This window comes from Rhinolophus sinicus, linkage group LG01 (assembly GCF_036562045.2).
Source record: "Rhinolophus sinicus isolate RSC01 linkage group LG01, ASM3656204v1, whole genome shotgun sequence".
NCBI lineage: Eukaryota > Metazoa > Chordata > Mammalia > Chiroptera > Rhinolophidae > Rhinolophus > Rhinolophus sinicus.
In genome coordinates, this window is record NC_133751.1 from 176,667,770 (window position 1) to 176,694,938 (window position 27,169).

A 27,169-nucleotide genomic window follows, 5' to 3' on the forward strand; every position below is an offset into this window, starting at 1 on the left:
CGCAATAGGTAGAAAGTAGTTTTGAAACAAAGGTCCCTTCCTCCTTTTCTAAACCCAGTCGTCAGGAGGTGGACAGGACTTGCATCACCTCCTGTAAACATGCTCATGAAGCATTTTGAGATGTCGAGATGAAAGGCGCTATGTAAGTGCAAAATAATAATATTCAAGACAGTTTAGCAAAGGTGCTCTATTTTCTGTGGTGATGGATGGTTGTGCTAGTTTGAGATGAACACCCCCAAAGCTTCTCATTGTCATTATCAACAGAACAATGACATTTTGACAAAGACACTATCATTTTATAGTTTATATCCTGCTAACCACTTTCTATAAACCAGGTGACAGAAAATGAAATTAAGCCACTTATTCTACACAAACCAACACTTGATCAAAGTTCCGCATTTTACAAGTCATGTTCAAAAAACACACACAAGTTAGCATTTTGTACACAAATGTTTATTTCTCAATTAAACATTCCCTTTAAACACAAGGAATGAATTCTAAATCTTCATAAAGATGAATTAAAAATGAAATCCCTCCAGTATAGTTGTGTGTAATCACTACTGCCGTTTACTGTTTAACATCAAAAACAAAGACGGGTTATTTAAAAATCATGCTACTGGATTTCTAGCTTTTCTTCTATGACCAGGTCTATGCTGATCTGCAGTGTTTAAAAGTTTACATCACCAAATCGAAGCAAGTTTAAGATGTGAAATAGCTGTGCATTAAACACAAAAATAAACAATAAAATTATAAGATATAGTCAAGTTCATAACGAATATAGGTGTTCTTATCATCATTGTAGATTCTTGGGTAATGTGCTATGAGAGCATCCTGTGAACCAATGTAGATGGAGTTGTAAATTTTCCAATACACATCTCTGACTTTCCGGGCTGGGTGAAACAAACCCTAGAATTAAAAGGTTACATTATTTCAATTTTCAAAAACATATATAACCTTAATACAAGTAACAAACCATAAATTTATGATTCCAAACATTTCCCTTTAAAGGGAAAAAACCTGACAATTACACAAAACTGCAGTGGACAAAGAAAAAACCTAAGTCCCTTCTCCCCCACAATTGTTTTCCCATTTGGCACACTATATCCTATTGAAAATTAGCCAACAGTGACTTAATTCAGCGAAATTACTTTTTTCATTGAGTAATCTTTTAAAAATCTTTAACCTACCTGTAAACAATACTGCAACATTCTACATGGTCCAATAGCAACTCTCAAGCCCTCCAGGGCTCCCATAACTGCCTGAATTACATGGGGAGATGTCTCAAACACATTGGGCCATACATAGTTCAACAAATGATTTAGCGAATCTTCACAACCAAATCCATAAACCCCAAGTGACATGTGTTGCACCACGGCACTAGCAGTCTGTCTGTGTACAAGGTCCCTGCAATGGGGAAAAAAGCTCTGTTAAGATACAGTCTTAGTGTCACAGAAAACAAGTTTCCAGCCCATCAGAAACTAAATTACAAATCGTGCATGGAAGAGATGCAGAGTTATCTCACACCTTATCTATCTGCCATAGAATGCCTTCAGAAATGACTTAACATTTTTACTTGAGAATTTTTGCTTTATGACGCAAACCTCACTATAGCTCAAAATAAGCCATATTTTCTAACAGACCTTTGATAGGCATATAATCAAGAGCCCTATGCAGTGTACATGTTAGTACGCTACTAAAGAGGGGTTACATGACTCCTACCCATGAATGATTAACAGTAATATCTCATTTTAAACTCTATAAATTTAAAATGTTTTGAAGTAATTCAATACTGGTATACAATAGAAAACTAAATCAAAATTAAATCCTTGCCCTTACAAATTTTAAGTTTCATTCAAGAACTCAATTGAGGGAGAGGAAGAGAAGGACCAATAATTTTTTCATACCTACAGAAAAAACAATTATCATCTCCCATGTTAACTGAATTTATGTTTATGACAAATCATTGAATCATTCATTTCGCAATTACTCAACTGAGTATGAACATCAGATAATGGGTTGTGATGGACATAGAAATGAGTTCAGGCATGTGCTTTGCCCTCAAAGGTAGTAAGAGTACCTTAAAGGTGTAAGAAAAAAAAAATACTTGAACTTACTAAAATCCTTATTTCTCTCATTTACTATAATAATAATCTATTAAGCTTCCCAATGAGGCAATATTCCTCATTAATAAATTTCCAACTGCTATTTTTCATTTAATAATTTCTGATGGCGTTACCACCCTCTACTAATTAATTAGTACCCACAACATAATTAGTAACTGCAGATCGCATACTTCAATGACTACACTATGATGCTCAGGCGTATCTCCCTGAGGAGTATCAACTATGATTTACTCCTACTTTTTGGCCAGGCTTTTACAGAGCATGATTCTTATTTGTCCCCATGTCGTACATATATTCTGGGGTAAATTGTTAAGTCCTGTTAAGTCTTCCTTTTGGAAGATCATTAATGAGTAACTTTAATCTGTAAGCAAAAGTAACTGGATGGGCTCTAGTTTCACAAAAATCCAGGGTATTATTCCCCTTCTTTAACTATATCACATCAAATAGATCATATAGTAATTTCCATAAACTCCTAAAATAAAGGATTATAACGATGTCCTTGCATTTAGTTCAAGTTACTTACCTATCCATTAAAGCATCTTCAAGTAACGGTGTTACAGCATAAATGTAGTCCTTTCCCATTTCACCAATATATTCAAACAGGAAGGAAAGTGATTTTAACACTCCATTTTGAACATTCAGTTCAGGAACTCTGTATTCATTCATTAAGGCGGGTAGTACTGTGAAGGGTGAACACGTTTCGGCGACAATAGCTATTGCTACAGTGGTACAAACTCTGTTCTGCCTTTCCTGAACTTTGAGATTGTTTAAAAGTGTAGCCAATACATCATGAGGGCTGGAAAAAAATAAATGTTGTCAGCACACTATTAGAGTACAAGTCAAAACTTTTTTCAGAGGGAAAAGAAAAAATGCAAAGGAATGAAACTTTATGGTAAGTAATCACTGTATTTTACAATAAAATACAATATTTTCAAGTCACTGACATTATTGTTTCTACTTAAGAACTTCATTAATGTTAAAATGTCCATTTTAAAGAAAAAACTCAAATGGATTCACTTTCATATGTAATTTTCAGTCTTTAGTAAACATTCTGAAATATAAAGAAATTTAATTATTTAGAATGAATATTTCTTTAAGTGGTTAAAACACGGCTACTAGAGCGAGGCACTCTTACAGTAGCATCCAAACTGAATTCTCCCATTTCACTACACATATAACCTGTTTTCCTTTTCTTATCATCCCTCCCATATGCCTTTACTACATCTATTAAGCATTTATTTTACCACAAACTTAAAGGGACATAGGAGCTAAAATACTAGTACAACAGCTATTATTGCAAATTTCCTAACTACATAATGTTGAAATAAATATTACTGCATTCAAAAAGGGGGTGGGTGGGAAGACTTCATGTAACTAATCTGACTAGTTATGTTTTATTGTTGAAAAATATTTTCGTTATTAAGCCATATGTACATGTAATATTTCATTTTCTACAATGTTTGGTTTGGTTCTGACAAGAGTGAAAGCAAATAACCATAGATTAATAAATAGCTACAATTGTCTGTGGATTAATTTTAGAAAAATATCTTTAAAACACAAAAAACACTAACATGAGACTTGAATTATGCTGGTTTCTAAAATTAAGAACTGGCCTTAATATTTCAAGCAATACCCTAAAAAGGACCAACAAAAAATTGAAATTATTTTGAGAACGTTAGTTTCCCTCTCTGAAAATATCTGATGTGATTAAATGAAACTTAAAAACCTCCCATCTATTTTAATTCAATTTAAATTTAAGAAAACATTTCAAAAATTCAAAGTCAGTGATTAAATAAAGTGCATTCTCAAACTGCATTATTCACACCATGTCTTAAAAGAGATTTCTACAGAAACAGAAGTACTTGTCAACACAATGGGCTTATTACAAACTGAAAAATATATATGGAAGTAAATAGTACTCACCCAATAGCCTTTGCAATATAACCAAATGTGTTGACTGTGGCTCTACGAATAGCTTTTTTGTGAGCTTTTAAGAGCTCCAAAAGCTCAAAGCAAATCCTCATCCACTCTCTTGCTGACACATATTCAGCTCCCCTAATATATTTAAAAAAAAAAAGTTAATTTTTTGTCACATAAGTTTTAAAAGGTATATGTGTAAATTCAGTTCTCAAAATCATTTTAAGCATTAAATATATTATTAAACTCAGAAAATAATGGTTTAAACTTAAAAACTATATTGCCACCCCCCATTACCATCCAAATTAAAACCTCATTGAAAATATTAATACTGGATAGCCTGACTATATTTACATGAGCAACATTAAGCAAACTTGCAAAGTGAATAAAAAATGGTTAAGTGTGAAAACAAATACTGTTTATAAAAATGTTTAATCTGCTTACCTGTCAGCAATACGTCCAACAAGATCAATACAATTCTCTTGTACTTTTTCATGTCTGTTCTTTAAGATGGGGGTGAGTCTAGGCAGCAGATCTTTAATTGGTGGGGTCATCTTATGCATACCTATTTAACAGAAGTCAACACACTACCAATTAACACTTAAACTGTAACCTTTGTTCATTTTACCTTTTACTCAGCAATGTAATAAAAATGATTAAGGCATAAACTTATAGCTGCCTATGTTAAGAAAAAGCCCCAGGTTCTAACCAGATTCAGAATTGTTTTTAACTCTTCATTAACAACTTCTGATTATGCATAGAAATGAAAGAAATTAGTGAAGTGATTTTGAAGAATGATGGATACTCAACAAAAAAGTTTTATTTGGTTCTGAAATGTATTTGTACACTGACATTTAAATATGGGGACAGCTTATGTTCCGGCCATACACAACAATATAAGCCAGAGGTAGACATGTAAATTAAAGCAAAATTTTCCAGAAAGGGCCCCCTTACCCTTTAACTGCAAAACAAACAGATCTCCAGTCTCCCTGCAATGCAGGGCATACTTGGATGGTATTTACACCTATGAAGAGAGAAAAAAGGAGGCAGCTGGCAGGGGCTCTTGCTCTAACTAGAATTGCTTGCTCTGATTCTCTCTCCATTTCTTTTCCCATATTTCCCTAATCAACAATATGGTTTACAATTCCCTGAAAATTAAGAGTCCCACAAATGGCCAAGTAACTGATTTTTGCCAAGTAGCTACCTGCAAATATAGGGTACAGGGCTGAGTTGGGGATTATATGTAAGTGTAATGGTTCAAAGATCTTCTATATTACATAAAAAACCCTCACTAAAAGGAGAGAAACAGTGGCCATCACAGCCAGCTATTATGACCTCCTGGCTAAGTTACTTAGGCCCCTGTAACCCCTGCAGAAGTTACTTTTACAATACTCATGTTCAATAACAATGAAGGATTACATACAACAGACCATTGGTTTGCTTCATCATAATGGCCTTAAAGAATAAAAGCTTTGCGCTCCCTACCCAAGAGCATTTGTAACATACTTGTGTTTTTATTCTGGGTTAGAAAACTGAATGGAGAGTTTTAAAGAATTGGATATAAACAGAAACAAGGTAACAACTTGAGCAATTCCCGTTTCTCCCTGGTTATGTTCCTGGAACTTGACAGCAAGCAGAAAAACCTGCCATAATCACTTATAATTCAAGATTGAATAAATACGTATTTTGTCCTAAAACTAAATTAAAACTTCAGAGTTGCCCCACCAATACATTTCAGGAGAGACACTATTTTTATTTTGAGTTGTGACTACTCCCACCTCTCTTACAAGCCCTAAACTTGCCCTCTTTTCTCTTTTAAAGCAAAATATAAATGGGTTTTGGGAGATAAGACTACTGTGACATCCCGACTTAACTATAATTTTGAAGTACTTAAAAAAAAAAAAAAAAAGTGTAAAAATCATTACTCAACCCCTAAACATGACTCTATATTTTACTTTCAAAAAAACAAAGAAAGTTAAAAACCAAAACAAAAACATTCTTACATGAGCAGCAAAGTCCATACCTATTACATTTACAATGGCCTTCAGCGCTCCAAGAATGCTGCCCAATACTTCAGGGTATTCTTCACCCAAATATTCATACAAAACAACACCCAAGTGCCCCATCAATTTTTCCTGTAATCAAAAAAATAATGTTAAAATGTTAACATTCACATTATTTGGTGAAGATATAAAAGTGAAGATATGTTTATCTGATATAAAAGTTTACCTCTTGGCAAGTCTTCATGACAACAGCGGTTCGAGAGATCAAGTCAGCTGCCTGTTGCCTAACTTTTGCTGACTTGTTATTCAAACGCCACAAAACTGTACCACATATCTGAGGCAAGTAAGGTTTGACCCGTTTGCCAAGTGCATTGACCACTGTGCCAAACCCATTCAACATTACTGAGTCCTAAAAACAACAAAAAAACCGACTTACTTTAAAAAATTACATTCATTGGCAACTAGAATTCAGTTCGTGACTCAACAGCTGAAATATACTGACATTCAGTTTAACAAAATGGTATCTAAAAACTTCAGGTAGAAGAGTATTTCCTCGTGGCCAACTGAATGATTACATGAGCATTTAAATTATTTCAAATTCAATTACTTTTTAGTGATATTTGCTTGAAAATATGCTTTTTTACAAATATAAAGGTCAGTGGCAACCTGTCATGATTAGTGTCATTACCTCTGTAGTCTGTTCTTGGAAAGCATAAAGAATACCATCAATCAGTTGTTCTTCAAGTTTATGATCAATATCTGCTGCTCCCAAGTTGCCCATAATTTTCTCAATTGTTTCCATCACCATTTTTCTGTACTGTTCAGCTTCGTCTTTCAGATCATCCACAATCCTGGATATAATTTCTGCGGCACCTACTTTGTTTGCTAACTCCACAGTAGTATCAACTAACTAAAGAGGGAAAAAAACATTGAATTTATTGTTTTTCCAAGGAAATAGACATCATGAAAACCAAGTATTCTAAAAATACTATTCAGCTAGTAAGCATGCTGAGAACTAACGCCTATTTTTAAAACTTTTAAGAGACAAATGGCCAAAAAAATTTAAATGAGTCTAAGTCAAGGTATTTTAACACGTTGCGTACGGATCACGAGAATCTTCGTTTTTTTCTGGGCCATGCGTTAAGGACGGATAACGAGAATTCTCGTTCTTACTGTTGACTCTTTTTACTTTGCACATTTTATTGAATTATTTGTGTTTCATTAATAAAGGAAGCTGCTTTCTGCAGTATCACACCAGGAGGGATTACTAACATCACAGGTGAGTAAATCCTAAAAAATTCCACAGAAAATTAATAAATGACATAGAAGCACTTACGCTTTAAAGAGAAGAGTGCATTTTAAAGTAGTTTCTTTTAAAAACCTGCCAGAACAAAGGGGTATGAGGGATTTAAACCCCGCCGTACGCAACGTGTTAAGGTAAGATTATATTCCTATTTCCTTCAAGCATTTCATTTACTAGACAAAGACATAAATTCATAGTTGGCTTATATATTCTAGAATCAAAATCAAAATGGAAGCTAACTGACTAAAATCCATTTCCTTTCACAATCAAGCACATACAAATCATGAAGTAATCAGGGCAAAAAAAAAGTAACGTGCATTCAAATTGACTAAACTAGTTGAAAATGTTTTTTACAATAAAAATTACCTGTCGGTAATTTCTTCTATCCAAAGCCATTCGGTGTTGCCAGAAGTGTTTAAAAAAGGGAGGAAGAATCTCTGTTTTAATGTAGTTTGCTTCTACACCATCTGTTCCACAGCACTGCTTTACCACCTAAACAGTTACAAAATAGTAATAATAAACACAGTCCTAGCTTAATATACAATACTTTTGTGTTTTTTTAATGCTTTAAAATTCTCTTTGAACCATGAAACACACCCAATTTAGATTAAGAAATATGGAACAACAATTTGGAAAAATTACCTTCAGCACAATTTTCTTCATTTCTTCATCAGGAGATTGGAATTCTCGAATAAGGATTAACATCACTTCTCTAGTATAGTAGTTGGCATATTCTGCATCCATGAGAGGAATAAGATACCCAATAGCCTTTAAGAAGGCAGCCAGACCCTATTTTAAAATAAAAGTATTATATACTTAGTAACTATTAGATTTAAGTAGCCTTAGCTTCAATGAATAAGAAAAGAAAATCTAATTGGTGGATCTACCTTTCCTCTGTGTTGGCGGATACCCTTCCATAGAGGTTTTAACACAGAATCAAAAGATTCAATACCGTAAGGAGTTGCTGCTTCAGCCAAGGCAGCAATGGCCAAAGCACTAATGGTCCGAACTTTCTGCTGCTCATCCACAAGACCTATAAAACCAAAAACAGGTTTCAGTTAAGCAATATTACCTAATTTCCACATTATCATCCAGAGTCTAGCAATATAACCTAACTGCAGAATCTGTTCACATTAGACAAAACCAGGCAAAAGCCAGTATGAACCACGGCCTATTAGCAGATATTACAAATCCCATCATAAACTTTATGGTGTTTATGTAGTTGAAGACCTTCCATTTATCTCTCCATTATCAGCAGCCCTAATTTCAAGACACCTGTCTTATAAAAGATGGACAAAGTTATATAACCACTTACCATGTTCAATGATTTCAACTAAACTTCTCAGATGTGGCAAGATTGCACAGCCCATAAGAATAGCTATCTGCTGTACGATCTTAATACCAGTATGTCTTGCTTGCCAGGACTTCTTGCTTTTGCACACAGCTTTTAAGAAAGGCAATAATGAAGGAATTCCCAGGGCAGAGGCTACAACAGCAAAAGCTCTAGCTGTTGTGTTACGGACATACTCATCCATGTTATCTATATCAGGTCTCATGGTAGAGATCATAGTAGCCAGACCAGCAGCCTAAAAGGTCAGGAAAAAAGGACACTCGTGAGTTGATAACATTAACCCTCAACCACTGCCTTCTTATAATCAAATAACCCCATCAACAAATAGAAAACTTTCTTCTCTAGACATATAATGTAAATACCTTTGCCAAATTAGAAATAATCTCTCGGCCTTCCACTCTAGCATAGTAATCTTCATCAATCAGTAATGGTTCAATGACCACAAGGATCTGAAAAAGAGAAGGGACATTTCACACCAATTACTGACGCCATCCTCATGTAACCAAATTATATACATACAGAAAAAAAAATTTATTATAGCATGTCATTTCAAGTATACAAAAGTATTTTGCTAGGAAATTTATAATTACCAGAACTTTGTTAATCAAGGAACAAATTAAGAATTTTAATTGCACAATTTCAAACCCCATATAACTATGAAAATTTGGGAGAACTGTTAACCATGCAGACTAATAGTTAATATTTAATAATAATTAACAAATAGTTACTATTAAAAAAAAGAACATACATCTATCTACACTTTACAATTCTAAGCCATAATTATCACCACCAAAAAAATGGTTTTTAAAACTAAATGGCACACTATAGAAACATTTTCTCATTCTATTCTAATATCAATAAAGGCAAATGAAAAAATATGATAATAACGCATTAGGGCAAAAATGGCAAAGTTACATCTATCTATCTATCTATATACACACACATATTTGTGTAGGTGTGATGCGTGCTTGTACAAAGAAAAAGGTCTGGGAAGACATGTAAATCTAACATAGATAATTCTAAGTGTCTTGCAAGGGGGTAAAATTTCTCTCTTATTGTGAATGTATAGACAGCACCAGCTATTACTTTTTTACAATTTTTAAATTTCACAAATACATATAAGTCGGTAAGAAAAAATTCATGAAATCCTTTTATATTAAAAAATACCAAACCATTTAGGAACACTACTTGAGAACCAACCTTGTGCACATATGGCCGAACTAAGTCATCAAGTTTGTATAATATTCTATCAATAACTTTGACAAGTAAATGACGCTCTTGATCCTCAAGTGTAGGAGACATCAGAAGAGGAAGAATCTGATTAAACAAAGGACCAGCTCCAAACTCACGAGCTTTATCAGTAATCTGACGCAATGCAGCCTGCGGGGGAGGGAGAGTGAAAGGTATGTAACTTTGTAGTTAAGCATTTTGAATGAGCAATTTACTCCATGATTTCTATAACTTAGTATTTTAGTGTAAACATTACAGACATTTTACATAGAGTAGCTTGATTTAATTCCCATCAAAACTGAATTCCTGTGACAGACATTCAATGGTTTCAGTTAATAAAAGGTAACAGAACAATGGAGCCACAGGAATTACAATATAAAACTCCTTACTTAACTACCTCTAAAGGACTGGCCACCTTCAAGGTACATCTGCTACTAACACAATTCCTCACTTATTTCCACTTAGTTTTCAGGCAGTGTGTTTTGAGGTAAACAATAAGGAGATCTCATTTTCAACATCCCTATTAACATAAAATTCCGTGATTAAAAAGCAAAGTCCTGCATGTTACATATTTTTCTTTCCCTCACACTATGCCCATGGTAAAACCTGAAATAGTTAATTACAAACTTCTAAGCATAAAATTATAATGAGTACAATGGCTGAATGAACTGAGGGCTGAGTGAACCAGCAGGTACCTTTCTCATGGGGGGCGTTCCGTTCTTAATTTTCAAAAGTAGCTTCATGATCTTCCTCTCCTTCTGCTCTTCAGGGCTCAGTGTGGATTCGTCCACATCCACCTAAGTAAGAGGCAGGAGGATACAACGTGTAAGTGGGCAAAGACATGAGTTTGCAATTCCTAAATACAAAGTATTCATTTTATCTCTATTCTCACTCACCAGAAGTTTATCGAAATACTGAATATCATCAGGTTTTAAGAACGGAAGGTTCCCTGATGGCTGGTCGTTAACACTCTTCATAGTCCTATCTTCAGTCTGCATATGGAAGCCAGTCATGCCGCCCAAAGGAGTCGGAGTCGCAGTCAGCTTTCGAGCTGGAGTTCGAATAGGAACATAACCAGCTGGAGGAGGAAGTACCTGATACAGTTCAAAGATAGTTTAGGATTTTCTTGACTTTATGAACTAAGGAATAACATAATAATATTTGCACTTAAAATATTTTAGTTTGTTAGCTAGGAAGGTTTCTGAGACAAATTACCATGGACCCCATTTTTCTATCCTAAGTTTAAAATATATATGACAAATATCCGTATTTCTCATCTGCTAATTTAAGTATATTAAGGAGTGTGCAAAAATGAGATGCATGAAGCAGGTTTATAAATTTCTGATCACTTTTAAACATTAATCTACATAAACATGTTGCTGAGCCAGCATGTCATATAAATAGAAATAAGCTCACAAAAGTGCACATAACGTATAAAGTTGTATTTTAATAAAATAAAAATCATTCACAAAAATTGCTGCACTAGAAAGCAAACTTTAGTATTTAGGTCACTCTACAAAAATGAGTTAAATGCATAAAGTTAAAACCAAAGTATTTACCAAAGCCCTGCAAAATATAAACCATCTGATTAAGCCAAAAAAAAACAAACAACTGAAGATTCACTAAGGAGGAATTTTCCCTGCTGCTGATTGATATTAAGAAAATCAATGACTGCAATTGAGAAAACTCAGGCTGTCTACAGTAAGTTGCAGAGTGTCTATACCCACAGCTTTATGTGGAGGCTTTAAGAAGTTACAAAGCAGAAAAATTCATGCATACTTGAGACAAATATTTTAACACAAACCTAATAGGGGGAAAAATACATACAAACTATTAAAATGCAAATAGGCATTGGCGGCAAAGGCTCAGTAAAGGCCATCAGATGACTTGGGTTCCAGCCTTGGTTATGACACCAGCTATATGCACACAAACTACCTTTAGACCAGCAAATGGTCTCTGAGTCCCAGGTACCTAGAAAATTTTGTAATTCAAACTAAACTTGAAGTTGTTATGGAAAGAACATTCTTTGTGTTCACTGACAATCCATGAACATTTTTAAATACAGAAAATCTGAAAATCTTGTGAGGCACCAAATTAATTAACCATAACCTAATGTGAGCTTAATATTGATAAACTGAAGCAGCAATTCTCAAAGTATATGGTCCTAGAAGTTGTTGAGATTTCTCACCTTCCAAAAATAATAAAAAGCTTTATGTCATTCAGTTCTTTTCAATCCTATTACTTTGTGGAACTGAAATATACTTGGAAATAGCTAAAAGAATGGAATGGCAAGAGTAAATCTGGGCAAAGCCAATGCAAACTTGACCAGTCAATTTTTTCAAAGAATATTTAAAATAAAATTCACATCCTAAAAACCATCACGTTAATACTCCATGTTATTACCTTATATCCTTCTGGGAACATAGCATCTAATTCTTCATCAGAAAGTGGGCGATTTCTTTCATCAATTTCTCTCTCCCACCGCCAAGCCTGAAGCTGTTCAGGAGTCATACTCATAATGTGACCTACCAAAAAAGCAATTTCTATTACAATCTATAGTACAAAACTTTATCATTTCATAGGTTCTTAGGATTTTAGACAGTTAAGATCAATTCTAATATTAAATTACTTTTACATTATAAACTCAAACCAAGACTTTTTATACCCTGTTATTCTTGCTAAAAATAGGCATTAATAGCACAAAGAAAAAAACTCAAAATATTTCTGGGGGAAAAAAGTGATTTCCAGTTAAGAGCGTTTACCTGGAGTGGGGGTAGCCATGTTCATTGCTGGTGTGCCAATAGGTGTTTTTCCAGGTGTCAGGACAGGAGTGCTTCCACCCATCTGACTAGCTGGTGTTTCATCCCATCGTGACTTTCTTTTACTGGCTCCAGGAGTAGGTGTTTCACCAATTGAATCTCCACCTCGATCTGTTCTAGGAGTCTCAGCCCATCCACTTCCATGCCCAGGAGTATCTTTAAAGAAAAAAAGAGTTAAGTCTAATATTTTAACCACGATTTAAAAATTACTTTTTATTCACATACAGTTAACAGAGACAGTCTAACTGATCAAGTTCAAAAATAGGATATTCCTAAAATGGAGACCCATTTTAAGTTTTAATGTTTCATATTTATCCTTCCTTTCACTAGGTTTCATTTCTTTACTGATCACAGATATAATACACTGAGGAATAGGAAACAAAGAATTTTTTGAACCAACCACAATTTTTTGAACAACCCAGAGACTTTATGTATCTTGAGCCACTTTTCATTTCTCCACAGTTGAGATTACTCTGCATGTATAATTCTATACTGCCTCTTTCATCCATTACATGTTTAAGCATTGTACCGCTCATTAAAAATTCTTTATAAAATTTTACTATAGAAGATGTATGATTAAATCTTAACTTGCCACAGCTAATTACATAAACATTTAATGAAATACAGCTCTAGATGCTTTACACAAAAAATATTTAGGAAAATTTATACAGAGTAGAATAGGTTACTAGGGCCTGGAAGGAGGAGAAAATGAGGAGTTACTGTTTTTTGGATACAGAGTTTCTGTTGGGGGTGATAAAAATTCTATAGAAATGAACAATGATGATGGCTGCACAACACTGAATGTACTTAATGTCACTGAACTGAACTATTCACTTAAAACGGTTAAAATGGTAAATTTTGTTATGTATACTTTAATAAAAAAACAAGAGGTTATGGCCTACAAACTTTACTTTTTCCTAATGGTTTTACTAAAGTAGACCTTGAAATTCCTTAAGAAGGGAAAAGAATTAGGCATATGTATGCTCGGTTCTCTATCTATCCCTAGAACAGCTGGTTATTTGCCCCTCTATCCAGGACTAGAGAACAGACTTGGGCCTCTAAATACACCACTCATCAAGTCAACATTTCACGCACACACACACCTAAACTCCACTAGTAGTACCTCTTTCTGTTTTAGGGGTCTCATCCCATCTGTTTTTACGAGCACTGGAAGTTGCGCCTCCATGGCCTGGTGTTGCATGGCCTGGTGTATCGCCTCGTCCAGGAGTAGCAGCTCCCGCTGGTGTGTGACTAGGTGTAGGATCCCATATTTTTGAGCCTGGGGTTGCTCCAGGAGTCTCACTTCCCTTTGAACGACCTGGTGTCTCATCCCATCTTAAGGAAGGGGTATGTCCAGGGGTCTTAACAGAGAAAAAAAAAAATTATTTCACACTGTGTAGATCCACATAAAAATAACTAGAAAATTTCTGTTAAAAATTTTTTTAAACAAATGTTTTAGTACACCTGGAACCAATAAAGTATTGAATGTCAACCATAATTTAAAAAAAGACAGTCACAGGGATGTAAAGTACAGCACAGGGAATATAGTCAATAATGCTATAATAATTATGTACAGTATCAGCTGAATAATAGACTTACTGGGGCTATCACTTTGTGATGTAAATAAATGTTTAATCACTATGTTGTTTTGTACACCTGAAACTAATGAAAAAATGTTTTAGTTCTATTCTCTATTATTAAGAGTTAGAATAGATCATCCTCCTGTTTAAAGGATACCTACTTTCCAGCAAATATGTTTATGACTAAAAACAATTTCAAGTTTTAATTTGGAGCAATGAAAAAAAGCCTCCGTATAAAAAACAATGCATTCTGAGTATGAATCTTGGGCCATTAATAGCTCTATGACTTTGGAAAAGTCACTAAGGTTTCTCTATTTAGATCTGCAATCAAAGAATTTCAGCTTTAGTTATATCAGTACTTTTCAAACTGGTGCTTAGAGACATATACCATTGAGTTCTAAGAAATGCTATTTTTGTGTTTTCATTCAGTTTTGCGTGTATTTAACACAAGCAAGTTTTGGATCACTTAGGTAATTTTAACTAGCTATTGCTACATGATTTCAATCTTCGAAATGAGTTTATATTTACAATCAGTTTGTAATATTACTCTGACGGTGGCAAGATTACTGAAAAAAGATTAGAAGTGTGTTTTAGTAATCAAAGGTTTCATGGCAGTTTGAACAGACTAGTAGGTAATACAGGGCATGTCAGATAGCACCTGATAGTACAAGAACCTGCACAGCACAAACAGTATAGATATCAAAACAGTAGGTGATTTCGTGTAAGCAAATAATTCCAATAATGACTCTTAAATATTCCAATAATGACTCCTAAATATTCTATAGGTTTTGTAGTATACTTTTACGTATTTGTTTTGAAGATGGGTGCTCTACCTAACACAAGAGTTCTATCTAGCTTTATGTTTGCAAACTTTCATGAATACTAGAACAAATTTAAGACCCAGTATTTTTTCCTTTAAAAAGATTCTATATGTTACTCAGGGTTGAGAAATTCTTAATTAGGTGAGTAAAAGCACATAAATTGTTCAAAATCTCCATTTTTGTTGGCACCCTGATCTTGGACTTTGAGCATCTAGAAATTGAGAAAATAAATGTCTGTTGTTTGCACCACCAAATCTGTGATACCTTGTTGTGATGTCAATGAGAGTGGACTAATACACTCCATACGAGAAAAAAAAATTTAAATAGTAATAAAAAATAAAATGAAATCACCTCTGCTTGATCCCAACTTGACAGCTTCTTGGGAGTAGCACCAGGAGTCTGATCAGCTGTTTGATCCCAACGCCGTTTTCGTTTTGAGGGAGGCTGGGATGCTGCTGCTCCATTGACGACTTTTAGTTCTCCAGCTTTAGCTTTTTCTGCTAGTTGTTGCCTAATTTCTCTCTGAAAATATTTGAATAAGCAGTAAATATTATTAAAATGTTTTCAATATACTATTTTTATATCATCAGTAGCCATTTCTCTTTAATGTCATGTTATTCTTCACTCATTCTTTCTATTCTACTCGTAGTTCCCATTCCTTATTTTTCCTTCTCTTCTTTGTATTTCCAGTTTTATACAATGTCTTTCTGTACAACAGACGAGCAAGCACATAATCTGTAACACAGAGCATCATACTTTATATAATTAGTGAAATAAAATCTTCTAAGGGTGGAGAACTAAAATGCTTTCATTGAAAAATAGTTTTATCTAAAACTCAAAAAGTGGCAAAAAGTGAAACAATTTTCATTATAACTGTGTAAATATTGTATGTATGAAACATCTCCTAACAAATGCACATGTAATTTACCCTCTGATTTTTAAGTGGGGTCCCATCCCCCCATTTAATCCATAGCATACATACATCACCCAATTTAATCCATACAATATTATGAATGTTAAATATTCATAATAAAGTTATGGAAGCTAACTATTGAAAAAAAAATGAAAAAAAGAAAAGGGAAAAAATGAGGAAAAAAAAAATGGAGCAATTTCTGTAGGTTAGTAGGAATTCTTCAGAATTCTCCATCCATATCCAAACTGAATCTTATGGCAGAATTAAGAGGTTTTTCATGGAATGATTTAACTATTTGGCTTTCACTCACACACTAGCTTCAGATACACATCATCAATCCTCCCCACAGATATATTCACTAGAAGATACATATGTGTGTATATATAGCCAAGGGGCCAGGGACTAAAAAAGGATATAGAAATATGAAAAGTTTAATTGGGAGGTGGTAGAATTTTGGGTAAGATTTTCTCTCAACTTAATTTTTACTACTACTACTAGTACTAAACTGTTACCTGTGCAGCAAATAAAAAGGAAATATAAAAGTCTCTCAACTTTATATTCTTTCACAACCATTAAAACAAAAAGCAGGTGCATACCTCCTCTTTAGTCAAATGCTGTTCTCGCATTACATCCATGTAAGTCCTAGCATTCATTTTAGGATCAGGGGTCTTCCCTCCTGCAGAAAAGAACAGCAACAGGACAAGAGTACAATAAATAAAAGATAATTAGGTTCAACTGATTTATCTGCCCTGCTCTAATATTATGTTATTCCACAATCATTTAAATTTTTTTGGTGGAAAACTTTAATAATTATACATCTTACTTTTTATTGAGTTTGCTGATCAATTTAACCTGTTTGAACACAAACATATCTACAGCAGTTTAAAACAAATATTTTAATGCATATAAAAACAAAATGACAGCACAGTTTAGTCTTCAGAAGTGATGGGTTCCTGGGTTGCTAATCCGGAATACGTACACTTTCTTGCCTTTGTCTCCATCAGCAGTTCTGACTTCAAGCAGCAGAATAGAAGCCTAGAAAATTATCTCTTTACCATTAGTAACACTTTGGAAAGATATTTATATTCAAAACATTACCTGTTGCAAGCTGTTAAAATCCTGACTACAATTAACTACAACTAGATAAGTTCTTCATACATTAAGTTCTTTCAAAGTTCTAAAACAGTTACAGTTTAGAAAATCTGATTTTTAAAAATATACCTATAATCTTATTCTGATGTCATGTTACTAAAAAGGGCTTCATGCTTTTTAAGTTTTGTTGACCCAGAAACATATTTTTATTTTCTTAGAAAGTATAAATTACAACTAAAAACATACTACTTGAATATATTATTTCTATCAGTCATTATGATGCACACAGAAGAAAAGTGGTTGTACAAAGAGATGTGTTAGTCTCTTGGTTAAAGTTTCAATATTTGCTTTTCAAACTTCAAAATATCTTAAAGAAGCCCAAATATTATAAAACAAGATTCACAAAGGCACACTACGTTTTAGAAATGTGATAATTAGCTATACAGTAGTATAGCATCACAATTTAGGAAAATATAATAAAATTCTAAGACATTTCCTATGCTGAAGATCATGCCCAATTGGTAGTGTCATTCTTTTTGACACTAGCTCTGATAAGACTTCCTTTGGAATACTTTTTCACCATAATCTAGAGAGGATGTGTTGAACTGCACCCTTAAGAATGCAGACAGGACTGGCATATAGCAGTACTGCTGTAGGAAAGAAATTAAGGACAGTTAGTATGGGCCTGTGAATTCTGACATACATGTTTAAATCAATTACAATTATGCAAGTAAAAAAAAATATCCCTACTAATTCATGCAGGCTGAAAAAGTCTAATTTATAAACCTGCAGCAGAATCTCATTTTAAGAAACAGGCACCTAATTTTGATTTTGAAACTCACTCACCTGAGGAAAGCTTCCATCAGGCTCACTATGCCCCTTGTGCTGACCTGCACACTAAAATTAGCAAAACAAGACTCCAACTATTAAAAATATCAAAGTCTTTGTATACATACTTTTGTTTTAACTTTAAGTATGCTTAAAGCAAAGCAGGTGCATTTACTAAACTGTATTTAGAGCAATATGGGGGAGCTCTAACGTGAGAAACAGTTTCTCAAAAGTAATAATCCTAAAATCTAGGATTTGGAATGAAAACTTTCAATAACTTGAAAGTATTTTGAGCAGAAAAACATATTTGTTCAAAGTATAGAAAGCGTACCCAAAACAAAAGTAAAAGAAAAACCTTTAACCCTTTGCGTTTCTATGGCATTGGCTCATTATTTTCTTGTCCTTCTACCTGGAAAGAAAACTTGCATTATAAAGATGAAGAATATGGTACCTGTGACTTCAACCAAATCTATATACATCTATAATAAGGGGTATTTTAAAAAAGAAAAACAAATTCATAAGCATGCCAAAAAAAATCAAAGGGCTAAAGACAACTTAATACAAATAAATTTGTGAATACTTATAGAAAAGTGGGAAAGAATTACCATCTGCAAAAGGATCAAGACGCTCTGGGGAAATTATCATGGTCCGCCTGTGCTTTTTGTATTCATCTTCCCGGTCTGCAATTTTCGGAGGTCGGTGCTCAGCAAATGGATCATACTGAAAAGAAGTATGTCTTACTTAATATCCACTTTATTAAATAACCAAACAAAATACCATAAAAAAATCAGAACACAATAAAACATGCAAAAATGTTTAAATGCCTACTAATAAAAGAAATATCTGTATCATTTTAGGGATGTTAATATGAAAAAATACGGAATATGGAAATGTGACAATACACATATCTACATTTTCATAGTTCAGTTCTTCATAAAATGATTACTTTATAAAATTAACCATTATTTTTAATTCTCCCAAATCAATTCTCTTCAAAACATTCTAAGAACTTGATTCCTAAAACATGTGGGCTTCCCCAGGAATTGAGACATTGTTTTCTTTAGCTAAATAAACACTGGTTTTAACCAAAAAGAAAAAAAAGTCACCTGTTCCGTTGACTGTGGTATATCATTAAGCAATGCCACAGGGGCATGGTATCCTGGCTTCTTCTGACCGAGCAAACTTGTAGATGATGAGTAGTCATCGTCATCCTACGAAGAAATGTCCCCCAAAAGCCATAAAGTGTCAGAACTTGAAAATTTGAATAAATATACAAAGATTCAACATGAAATCAAAAAACTTACTGTGATATCTAAACCCTTGTTCATAAAACTTGTAAACACTTGGGTTCCTTTTTCAACTCAAAAAAGCTATTAAAGAAATGAAACTTAGTTCTCTCTACTCTTTTAAAAATATTAAACAAGGAATGCTTACTGCGGAAGTCAATTAAAATAAAGTAGGTATGAAGAAGAAAAACTTGACCATTACATTTTCTCACAGAAGGCATGATGAAATTTGTTTTTCAAATTTAGAAACCACAAACAGCTTATCTAAAACTCTCCAGTTTCCTTGTTTTTTGAAACGCTGCTTAACCAGAGAAACAAGTAAAATGTAATTAATTTCAAATGTATTTGTTTTCCTAGTAAAAACAGGAAATGTTATATTGTTACTTTACTTGCATGAAAAGTATAACAGTAGGTAACTCAAGATCTTAACACCTCATTGATTTCATTTAAAAATGAAACTGTAATTTCCCCCTCAGCTTCTGGAACATAAAATCATCAGTGTCTGTAGATGGGAATCTAGAAATTTTACCTTTGGACTTTTCAATTTCCTCTTTAAAAAGCACCAGCTATTAAGATGTGGCTTGAATGTCATAAAAATAACAAGTCTATAATCTATATACGTAGAATGTTACTGAACCACACAAAAATAGACAGCTATTTCACCAAAATATAAGCTATGTGGAACATATAGCAACACTTTGGGGGTGTGGTCATCCTCCAACAGGCATGAAAAGTCCATTAATACTAAGATGCCAAGGTAGGAAAAGCAGCACCAAGCTCAAGTCAGAAATCAAGTCACAAAGACAGATGGCTATTTACTATGAAGTCACTTCTCACACAGGCCACTCTAGATAGAGCTCAGGATATAACAGGGATTTACTTACAATGGTTAATGATTTGCAGGTGCTTTGCTGTATAAACTAGTTTTAACATAAAGATTTAGGACTGAGAACTTCCAGAAGTTTCTAAACATTAGAGAGGAAGGACACTTTCAATAGTTTTATCCTCTAAAAGATCTCCCAAATCCCAAAATGTCTCCCCACATTAAACCAGAGGACACTAGCAGAAAATTCCTTTATATTTCTTGCTCTCCATCAAAAAATGTTTGACTCTTGTATACTTTGTAACTTACATCTTCAAGTTCAGTTGCAGCAATTGATGTCACATATCCAGCAAATCTGCTGTCACTTCCACCATAAATTTCCTGATCATAATAACCTGTAGAATCAAGGCCCACTCCTTGAGCTTCATCAAGAGCTGCCTTCTTGCCTTGAATTTCTCGAATCTGTGCTTCAATATCTGTGGGAAAATTAACAGACTTTCTTAATTTCATTTTCCAACACAATGCATTTCCCTACCAGGTATTATCAAAATACTCTTCTAAGTACAGAAACGTAAAAATAATTATACCACTTAAAAAGTTAAAACTGTATCCAGGTACTGATTTTTAATCTATTTAATAAATCTCCTCCACCTTAACAGACAATACTCACGTACAGAAAAGATGCTTACTATGTCAATTACAAATTACTCTTACCTTAAGAATGGGTTACCAAAGTTTAAATTATTGCTGAATTCTAAATCTTTCCCCAACTGAAAAAATAATTCTGTTGATGCTGATTAGGACCAAGACCACCACTTAAGATTATTTAAGCTCAACACTACCAGCAGTGTAAAAACAATACCACGGAGAGTGGTTCTCAAACATGAATGTGGAACAAATACAGATTTTACAGATGTAGACACGAATTTTGTTAAAATGCAATAGGCCTAAATCAAACTCAAGTTTCTGCATTCCTAATAAGCTACCAGGTGATGACCTACACAACTAGGACCACACTCTGAATAGTCAAACAATCAAGTCTAAATTCTTTAACATGGAACTCAGAGCTCTACACAACTTGGTTGCGACTACCAGAACACTTATTAGTTTTATGATTAAGAGTCTGAGCACTGGAATCAAAATGTCTGCCTTCAGAAAAAGGCTTTCTTTACTAATTAATGACGCTATTTAAGTTTGCAACACACAGATTTTCCTACAACATACAATTTTTTTTAAGGATTAAATTACCCAAACACCATGTTCTATGCATAGGTTTGACATTTAGAAGATGCACATATGATGAGCATCAACTCTTCTCAACTGCTTCCCAAACTTGCCAGTTTTGAATTTTGAATTTTGTCAAGACTAGAAAAAAATTAAAAAGTACAGTGAACGCCCACATCTCTTCATCTGTATTAATCAATTGTCTATGTATATAAGATAGAGCAAATATATGTGTGTACGTATGGCTTTTCTAAACCATTTAAAACTCCCAAGGGCCGGCCCGGTGGCTCAGGCGGTTGGAGCTCCGTGCTCCTAACCCTGAAGGCTGCTGGTTCGATTCCCACAAGGGCCAGTGCCAGATGGCTCAGCTGGTTGGAGCGTGGGTTCTCAACCACAAGGTTGTTGGTTCGACTCCCGCAAGGGATGGTGGGCTGCGCCCCTGCAACCAACAACGGTAACTGGACCTGGAGCTGAACTGCGCCCTCCACAACTAAGACTGAAAGGACAGCAACTTGACTTGGAAAACGTCCTGGAAGTACACACTGTTCCCCAATAAAGTCCTGTTTCCCTTCCCCAATTAAAAAATATAAATAAAAGTCCCAATATTTTAGCATGTACTTCCAGATTTACGCTAACACCAGTATTAGCATGCTCAAAAAATTAAACCTTGATAACGTTATCATCTAATATATAATCTAGCTTCAAATCTCCCCGTTTGTAGTAGTAACATCCTTCCTAGATGCTATGCTCTATTTGATCTATGATCCAATCAAAAAGACATTGCATTTAGTTGTCCTGTCTTGTCTCCTTCAAATGCAGACGAGTCTGGGCCGGCCCGGTGGTTCAGGTGGTTTGAGTGCCGTGCTCCTAAGCGAGGTCTCTGGTTTGATTCCCACACAGGCCAATGAGCTGCGCCCTCTACAGCTAAGATTGTGAACAAAAGCTGGGCTGCCCTGAGCAACTGGAGGTCAGCATGGGCTATGGTGTGCTGCCATGAGCGGCCCAGTGTGAATGGGCAGCAGCCATCGTGAACGACTAACAGCCGGTGAGAGCTGCTGTGAGCCGACAACCGGCGACAGACTGCCTCAGCTGGGGGGAGCGCAAGGCTCATAATACCACCATGGGCCAGGGAGCTGTGTCCTACACAACTAGACTGAGAAACAATGGCTTGAACCGGATGGGGGGCGGGGGAGACGGAAGAAAGGGGGGAAAAATACAGACTAGTCTTCAAACTTTTAAAAAAATATTTTAATACCACGTAATTTTAAACTACAAACTGGTATTATTTTAATACGAATAATACGTACATGTGGGAAGAGTTTCTGTTGTCAGTGACTTCCGTAGGCTAAAAAACAGATGTTTCCATTCTTTCTAGCTTATTACTTTCAACTGATTTAAGCTCTTTGATAACAAGCACTTTAAAAAGCTCATTTACTAGTTTAAAAGGACTAAAAAAGAAATAGGTTTCAACTGCATAATGCAAATGCCCAGCCCTCACCCCCAGCTAAGGGAGAAAACCCTCTGTAGTTCAAGGAGGGTGTGGTTTAAAGTAGAAAATGTAGTAACAGCTGGGCCACATTTCCCTGTAGGATCCAGAATAAGTCTCAGAAACTCAAATTCATGCACTAGGTTTACTACTGAACTAGCAGTCCTAGCTTGTAACCAGATCTCAACTCAAAATAGTGTGTCATAGAGCCACCATCTCCAAAGTTATTACTTTTTCCTGCATCTCTCCCCTCAAACTGTTACAGCAGCCCAGGCAGCCAGGGGCATCGCCATGATTAATCACAAACACAAATATCTTCATTTGAGCTGCATGATTCATTTTACTATTCTACTTTTTCTGTATGAAGTATTTTAAGTTTTAAATCCATATTTGCTACCCCCATGCACACTTTTTCTCCTAGAAAAAAACCTCAGTGGTCAGAAATATTGGCTAAAAGGTAAATAGAGATTTACTCTTCATTTTTTTCCTTTCTGAACATTCCCATTTCTGAAATATTTGAGGTTGTTTTGTTTTTAAACCACAAGGTTCATGTATCACCTTTAAGTAAACAGGTTCTTTTAAAGGACCAGAAGTGCTACTGCCATCAGGATCCAGGCAGGAAACACGAATGGGTGAATCAGACTAGCCAAATAGCCTGCAATCTCCCTTCTATGAAATAAATCTCTGTAGTTTACTGATCACCTACGTCGAAATCATTTGGGTTCCTGTTATAAGAACAGACTCATAGGCCTCAGATACACAGGGTCAGAACCTCCAAGTTAATAGTAGTTTTCCACATTAACACCCCAGAAAACTCATAGTACTTGACCTTCAGTCCCTCCATTTCCAGCCCCAGTTCACCCATACTAAAATTGCCAATTTAGAACATCATTTTATACCTTTCTAGCTCATGTACAAACAAAAAACAGAAAAGGCGTACTGATTCACAAAAATTGCATCATACTATACATCATCACTGCGCAGCTTGCTCCCTCCCACTCAATACATCACAGCTTATTTTCCTTCTAAAGAATTTTCCATTTTAAGTTTTCAGTAGCTAGTCATTTGAATAATGCATTTATTTAAAAACTACTTTCGTCTACTAAATTTTACCTGATTTTATTCTCTCTTCTTATGATCAATAACAGTTTTCTGATTACAAAGACACAAAATATTGAATTAGTGTTTTATAAAGTCTATGTATATCATGACTGGATTCCTATTAAATCAAAATTTAGCAACAAAATTACCTACCCCAAGGTCTTCTGGGGGTATGTAGTTCATTAATTCTAAGGGGAGTTCATTACTAAATTTATACAGGTTGCATGGTTCAATGTTTATATGCAAACCAAGTATACTGTTTCTGTATCTGCTTGAAATTATGGATAAAAAGTGGGTTTTGTTTATATACTGTAAACTGTAGCACATTTACACAAACATCATGTTATCCACAAAATTCAGACAAGATTCCACAAAACCCAGCAGTTATGCAAGTGACAGAATCAAAAACGAAAACTCAACAATTATTTCTTAATAAACTATGTGCCAAAATACCAAATATAATATACTCAAATACTTATGAGCAAACATATGTATCGTTACATTCATCTATAAGGCAGTTTTTGTGCCTGCAATGCTTCATTTCCAAAATACAATTTGTGGAGCAAATATGGCAAACATTAAGAACTGTAAAGTTGGGCAAAGGGTTAAATTGTGTTCATATTTTTTCCTACACTTTTTTATGTTACACTATTTCATAATAAAAAAGTACTTTCAATCTGTAGCAGTCATTTAAAGCATTTTCCCAAATTTTTTTCTCCCCCATCTATGCCAGCACTGGTTTGTAAAACTGCACAACTTCAAATTTTATAAACATTTTACATCTCTGGGAAAGGCAAAGAAGTTGTCTCTAACTCCTCATTTTCAAAGCTAGCACTAAATTACAGCTCCTGGTATGCAGGTATTCCTGTACTTTCTTAAACACGAGCAAATAGATTAATAACTGACAACAAATGATCAATGCATAAGATTTGTTGGCAAGTATGAAGAAGAAATGAGGGAACATACCAAAAATAACTAAAGGCCCAAAATATTAAATAAGACTTGAGGCAAAGGAAGGAGGAAATGTTTATGCTAATCTCTCCCTACTTCAATTATGATCAACTTAAAAAAAAATCCTCTGGGGCTGGCCCGGGGGCTCAGGCAGTTGGAGCTCTGTGCTCCTAACTCCAAAGGCTGCCAGTTCGATTCCCACATAGGCCAGTGGGCTCTCAACCACAAGGTTGCCAGTTCGATTCCTCGACTCCAAGGGATGGTGGGCTGCGCCCCCTGCAACTAGCAATGGCAACTGGACCTGGAGCTGAGCTGTGCCCTCCACAACTGTGACTGAAAGGACAACAACCTGATTTGAAAAAAATCCTGGAAGTATAAACTGTTCCCCAATAAAGTCCTGTTCCCCTTCTCCAATTTAAAAAAACAAAAATCCTCTGTTCCCACCTAATCCATTTCAAATTTAGACTCCCTATAGTTTGAGACATTCAGATGTGAAGATAAAGAGAAATGGATACTGTCTGCTAGAGACTGGACAAGACTAGGACCTCCTAGTAGCCACACACAGGATTGCTAAGAGCTGGCATTCTAATCACCTGACTCCATTAAGTATTCCAGTCTTCATACTGTTGTGTGTGCCTTTTTATTACCAAGTAGTATTTCACCGTATTGTAGTGTGTTTATCCATTCTCTGAGCTTCGGTCAGGTTGTTTGAAGTTTGTAGATTACAAATAAGGCGGCTATAAACATTTGGGTATAGGTTTTTCTGTGATCATAAATTTTAGCATCACCCTAGGAGTAGGACTGCTGGATGGATCTTATAGTAAGTATACATTTAATGTTATAAGAAACTTAGAAAGTCCTTTTGATGTGCAGAGGAGAACTGAATCATTCTGAACAATAGAGGAAGAAGAATTCTGAGAGATGAAATGGAGGGATTAAGGGAACAAGTAAAATGAAGAAAAACTGAGGCGAGATTAGTAAATTTCCAAAGGTCTATGGTGTTAAAAAAAAGGGTGTCAGGAGGTAGAAACAATGTAGATTTGTCAATTATCTGCTTTTCTGGATGAAAGCCTCACTTCTCTTCCCCACCCGACCCTTATCTTCAGTAAAATGGGGGTGGGAGGTATATGGTTTAAAACTCTTGGTTACTGATGCTGATCACTTAACATTTGGAATCCTAAAATGAAGTTATGGGTAGTCTTTCAAATTTCGAGTTGGCACAACCTGGAAGTGTTTTTAAAAAGTCTTAGACAAGAAATCAAAGTATTAACTAAGTATTTGACTTATATTTACCAAAGAGCCTCACCAAAGGGGAACCTCAAGGATTAGTTTTCAAGAATGTGATTTCTTAAATTGGCATTCCTATTTAAGGTACATGTATCACAGGGATTCGTACAAAACTAGCAGTTAAGCTGGTCAGAAAACTGTGAAAGTATATTCATTGCCATTAAAATTATCATGGGAGGGGCACCTGAATTTGCAAGTCTCATTACGTTTCCTTGCCATGGCTTGTCCAACCTAAACCTGCAGTATGAATTCAGAACTGTGCTTCATTCCTAAAGCCAATGGTTTTCTTGGAGCTTCCCTTGCTGTGGGCCTCGACATCTTGATTGCAGCAGTAGTGGGAAAGTTTAAGAGGGAGTAGTTTTGAGTGTTTTTATTGCCCTTCCCCTTTTCCTCCAGATTGTGAGAAACTATAGGACAAAGGTGCTGCAACAAATGAGTTGCAAAGGGGGGAAAAGAGATGGAAGAGGAACATGAAGATTAAAGACTAATCACAATGTATGGACTTGTATTTGGAACTTGACTCAAACTGGAAAAAAAATGTTTGAGGCAATTAGCAAAACTGAACACAGAATGGATATTTTATTAATTTTAGGTGTAATAATGGGACATTTTTAGTCCTTACATTGTAGAAGTACACAGTGGAAAATGTATAGATAAAATGATACGTCTGGGATCTGCTTCAAAATAATGGAAAAAGTGGAAGGGACCCATGTACAAATTAAATAAAAGTGGTCCTAAGTTTATAACTGCTGAAACTATATGGTTCATTTCACTCTTCTATTTTTGTATGTTTGCAGTTCTCAATAAAAAGTTCAAAAAATTTTTAAACAGTTTCCTTAAGTTTCACCCTTTTTTCTCATACTTGGTTCTTCTTTCTATTCCCTTGAAACCAAGGCCTCTGACCCCAACAGAAAATAAAAGCTTTCTCTTCTCTGAAGTGGAGTCCACTGCTACACATAAACTTTTTTTTTTTCTTAGCTCTTTTATGTAGTATCTTTAACCTCAAAAGCTCCAACTCTGGGGCAGCTGGA

The 27,169-nt window shown here is 34.9% G+C and overlaps 1 protein-coding gene across 6 annotated transcripts in view; it reads right to left on the minus strand.

Annotated features, from left to right (window-relative positions):
* Positions 1-431: 431 nt before the first annotated feature.
* SF3B1 (splicing factor 3b subunit 1) overlaps positions 432-27,169 on the minus strand; it is a 50,825-nt gene continuing 24,087 nt past the window's right edge. For 2 of the 6 annotated variants that reach the window (XM_019741296.2, XM_074339637.1), the window contains 24 exons: positions 20,399-20,565; positions 19,087-19,191; positions 18,586-18,700; positions 16,657-16,736; positions 15,499-15,669; positions 13,870-14,107; positions 12,690-12,902; positions 12,331-12,452; positions 10,824-11,021; positions 10,623-10,724; positions 9,898-10,077; positions 9,060-9,146; positions 8,662-8,932; positions 8,234-8,379; positions 7,989-8,135; positions 7,713-7,838; positions 6,732-6,953; positions 6,270-6,452; positions 6,064-6,175; positions 4,485-4,605; positions 4,047-4,178; positions 2,647-2,919; positions 1,188-1,404; positions 432-906 (listed from right to left, as the gene is read on the minus strand). In XM_019741296.2, coding sequence (XP_019596855.1) covers positions 748-906; positions 1,188-1,404; positions 2,647-2,919; positions 4,047-4,178; positions 4,485-4,605; positions 6,064-6,175; positions 6,270-6,452; positions 6,732-6,953; positions 7,713-7,838; positions 7,989-8,135; positions 8,234-8,379; positions 8,662-8,932; positions 9,060-9,146; positions 9,898-10,077; positions 10,623-10,724; positions 10,824-11,021; positions 12,331-12,452; positions 12,690-12,902; positions 13,870-14,107; positions 15,499-15,669; positions 16,657-16,736; positions 18,586-18,700; positions 19,087-19,191; positions 20,399-20,565 — 3,887 coding nt within the window. In that variant the 3' untranslated portion in view covers positions 432-747. Of the gene's footprint in view, positions 907-1,187; positions 1,405-2,646; positions 2,920-4,046; positions 4,179-4,484; positions 4,606-4,994; positions 5,065-6,063; positions 6,176-6,269; positions 6,453-6,731; positions 6,954-7,712; positions 7,839-7,988; positions 8,136-8,233; positions 8,380-8,661; positions 8,933-9,059; positions 9,147-9,897; positions 10,078-10,622; positions 10,725-10,823; positions 11,022-12,330; positions 12,453-12,689; positions 12,903-13,869; positions 14,108-15,498; positions 15,670-16,656; positions 16,737-16,954; positions 17,993-18,585; positions 18,701-19,086; positions 19,192-20,398; positions 20,566-27,169 lie in introns of those variants that run through there. The other 4 variants (XR_012498532.1, XM_019741297.2, XR_012498533.1 and 1 more) reach the window with 4 other exon arrangements.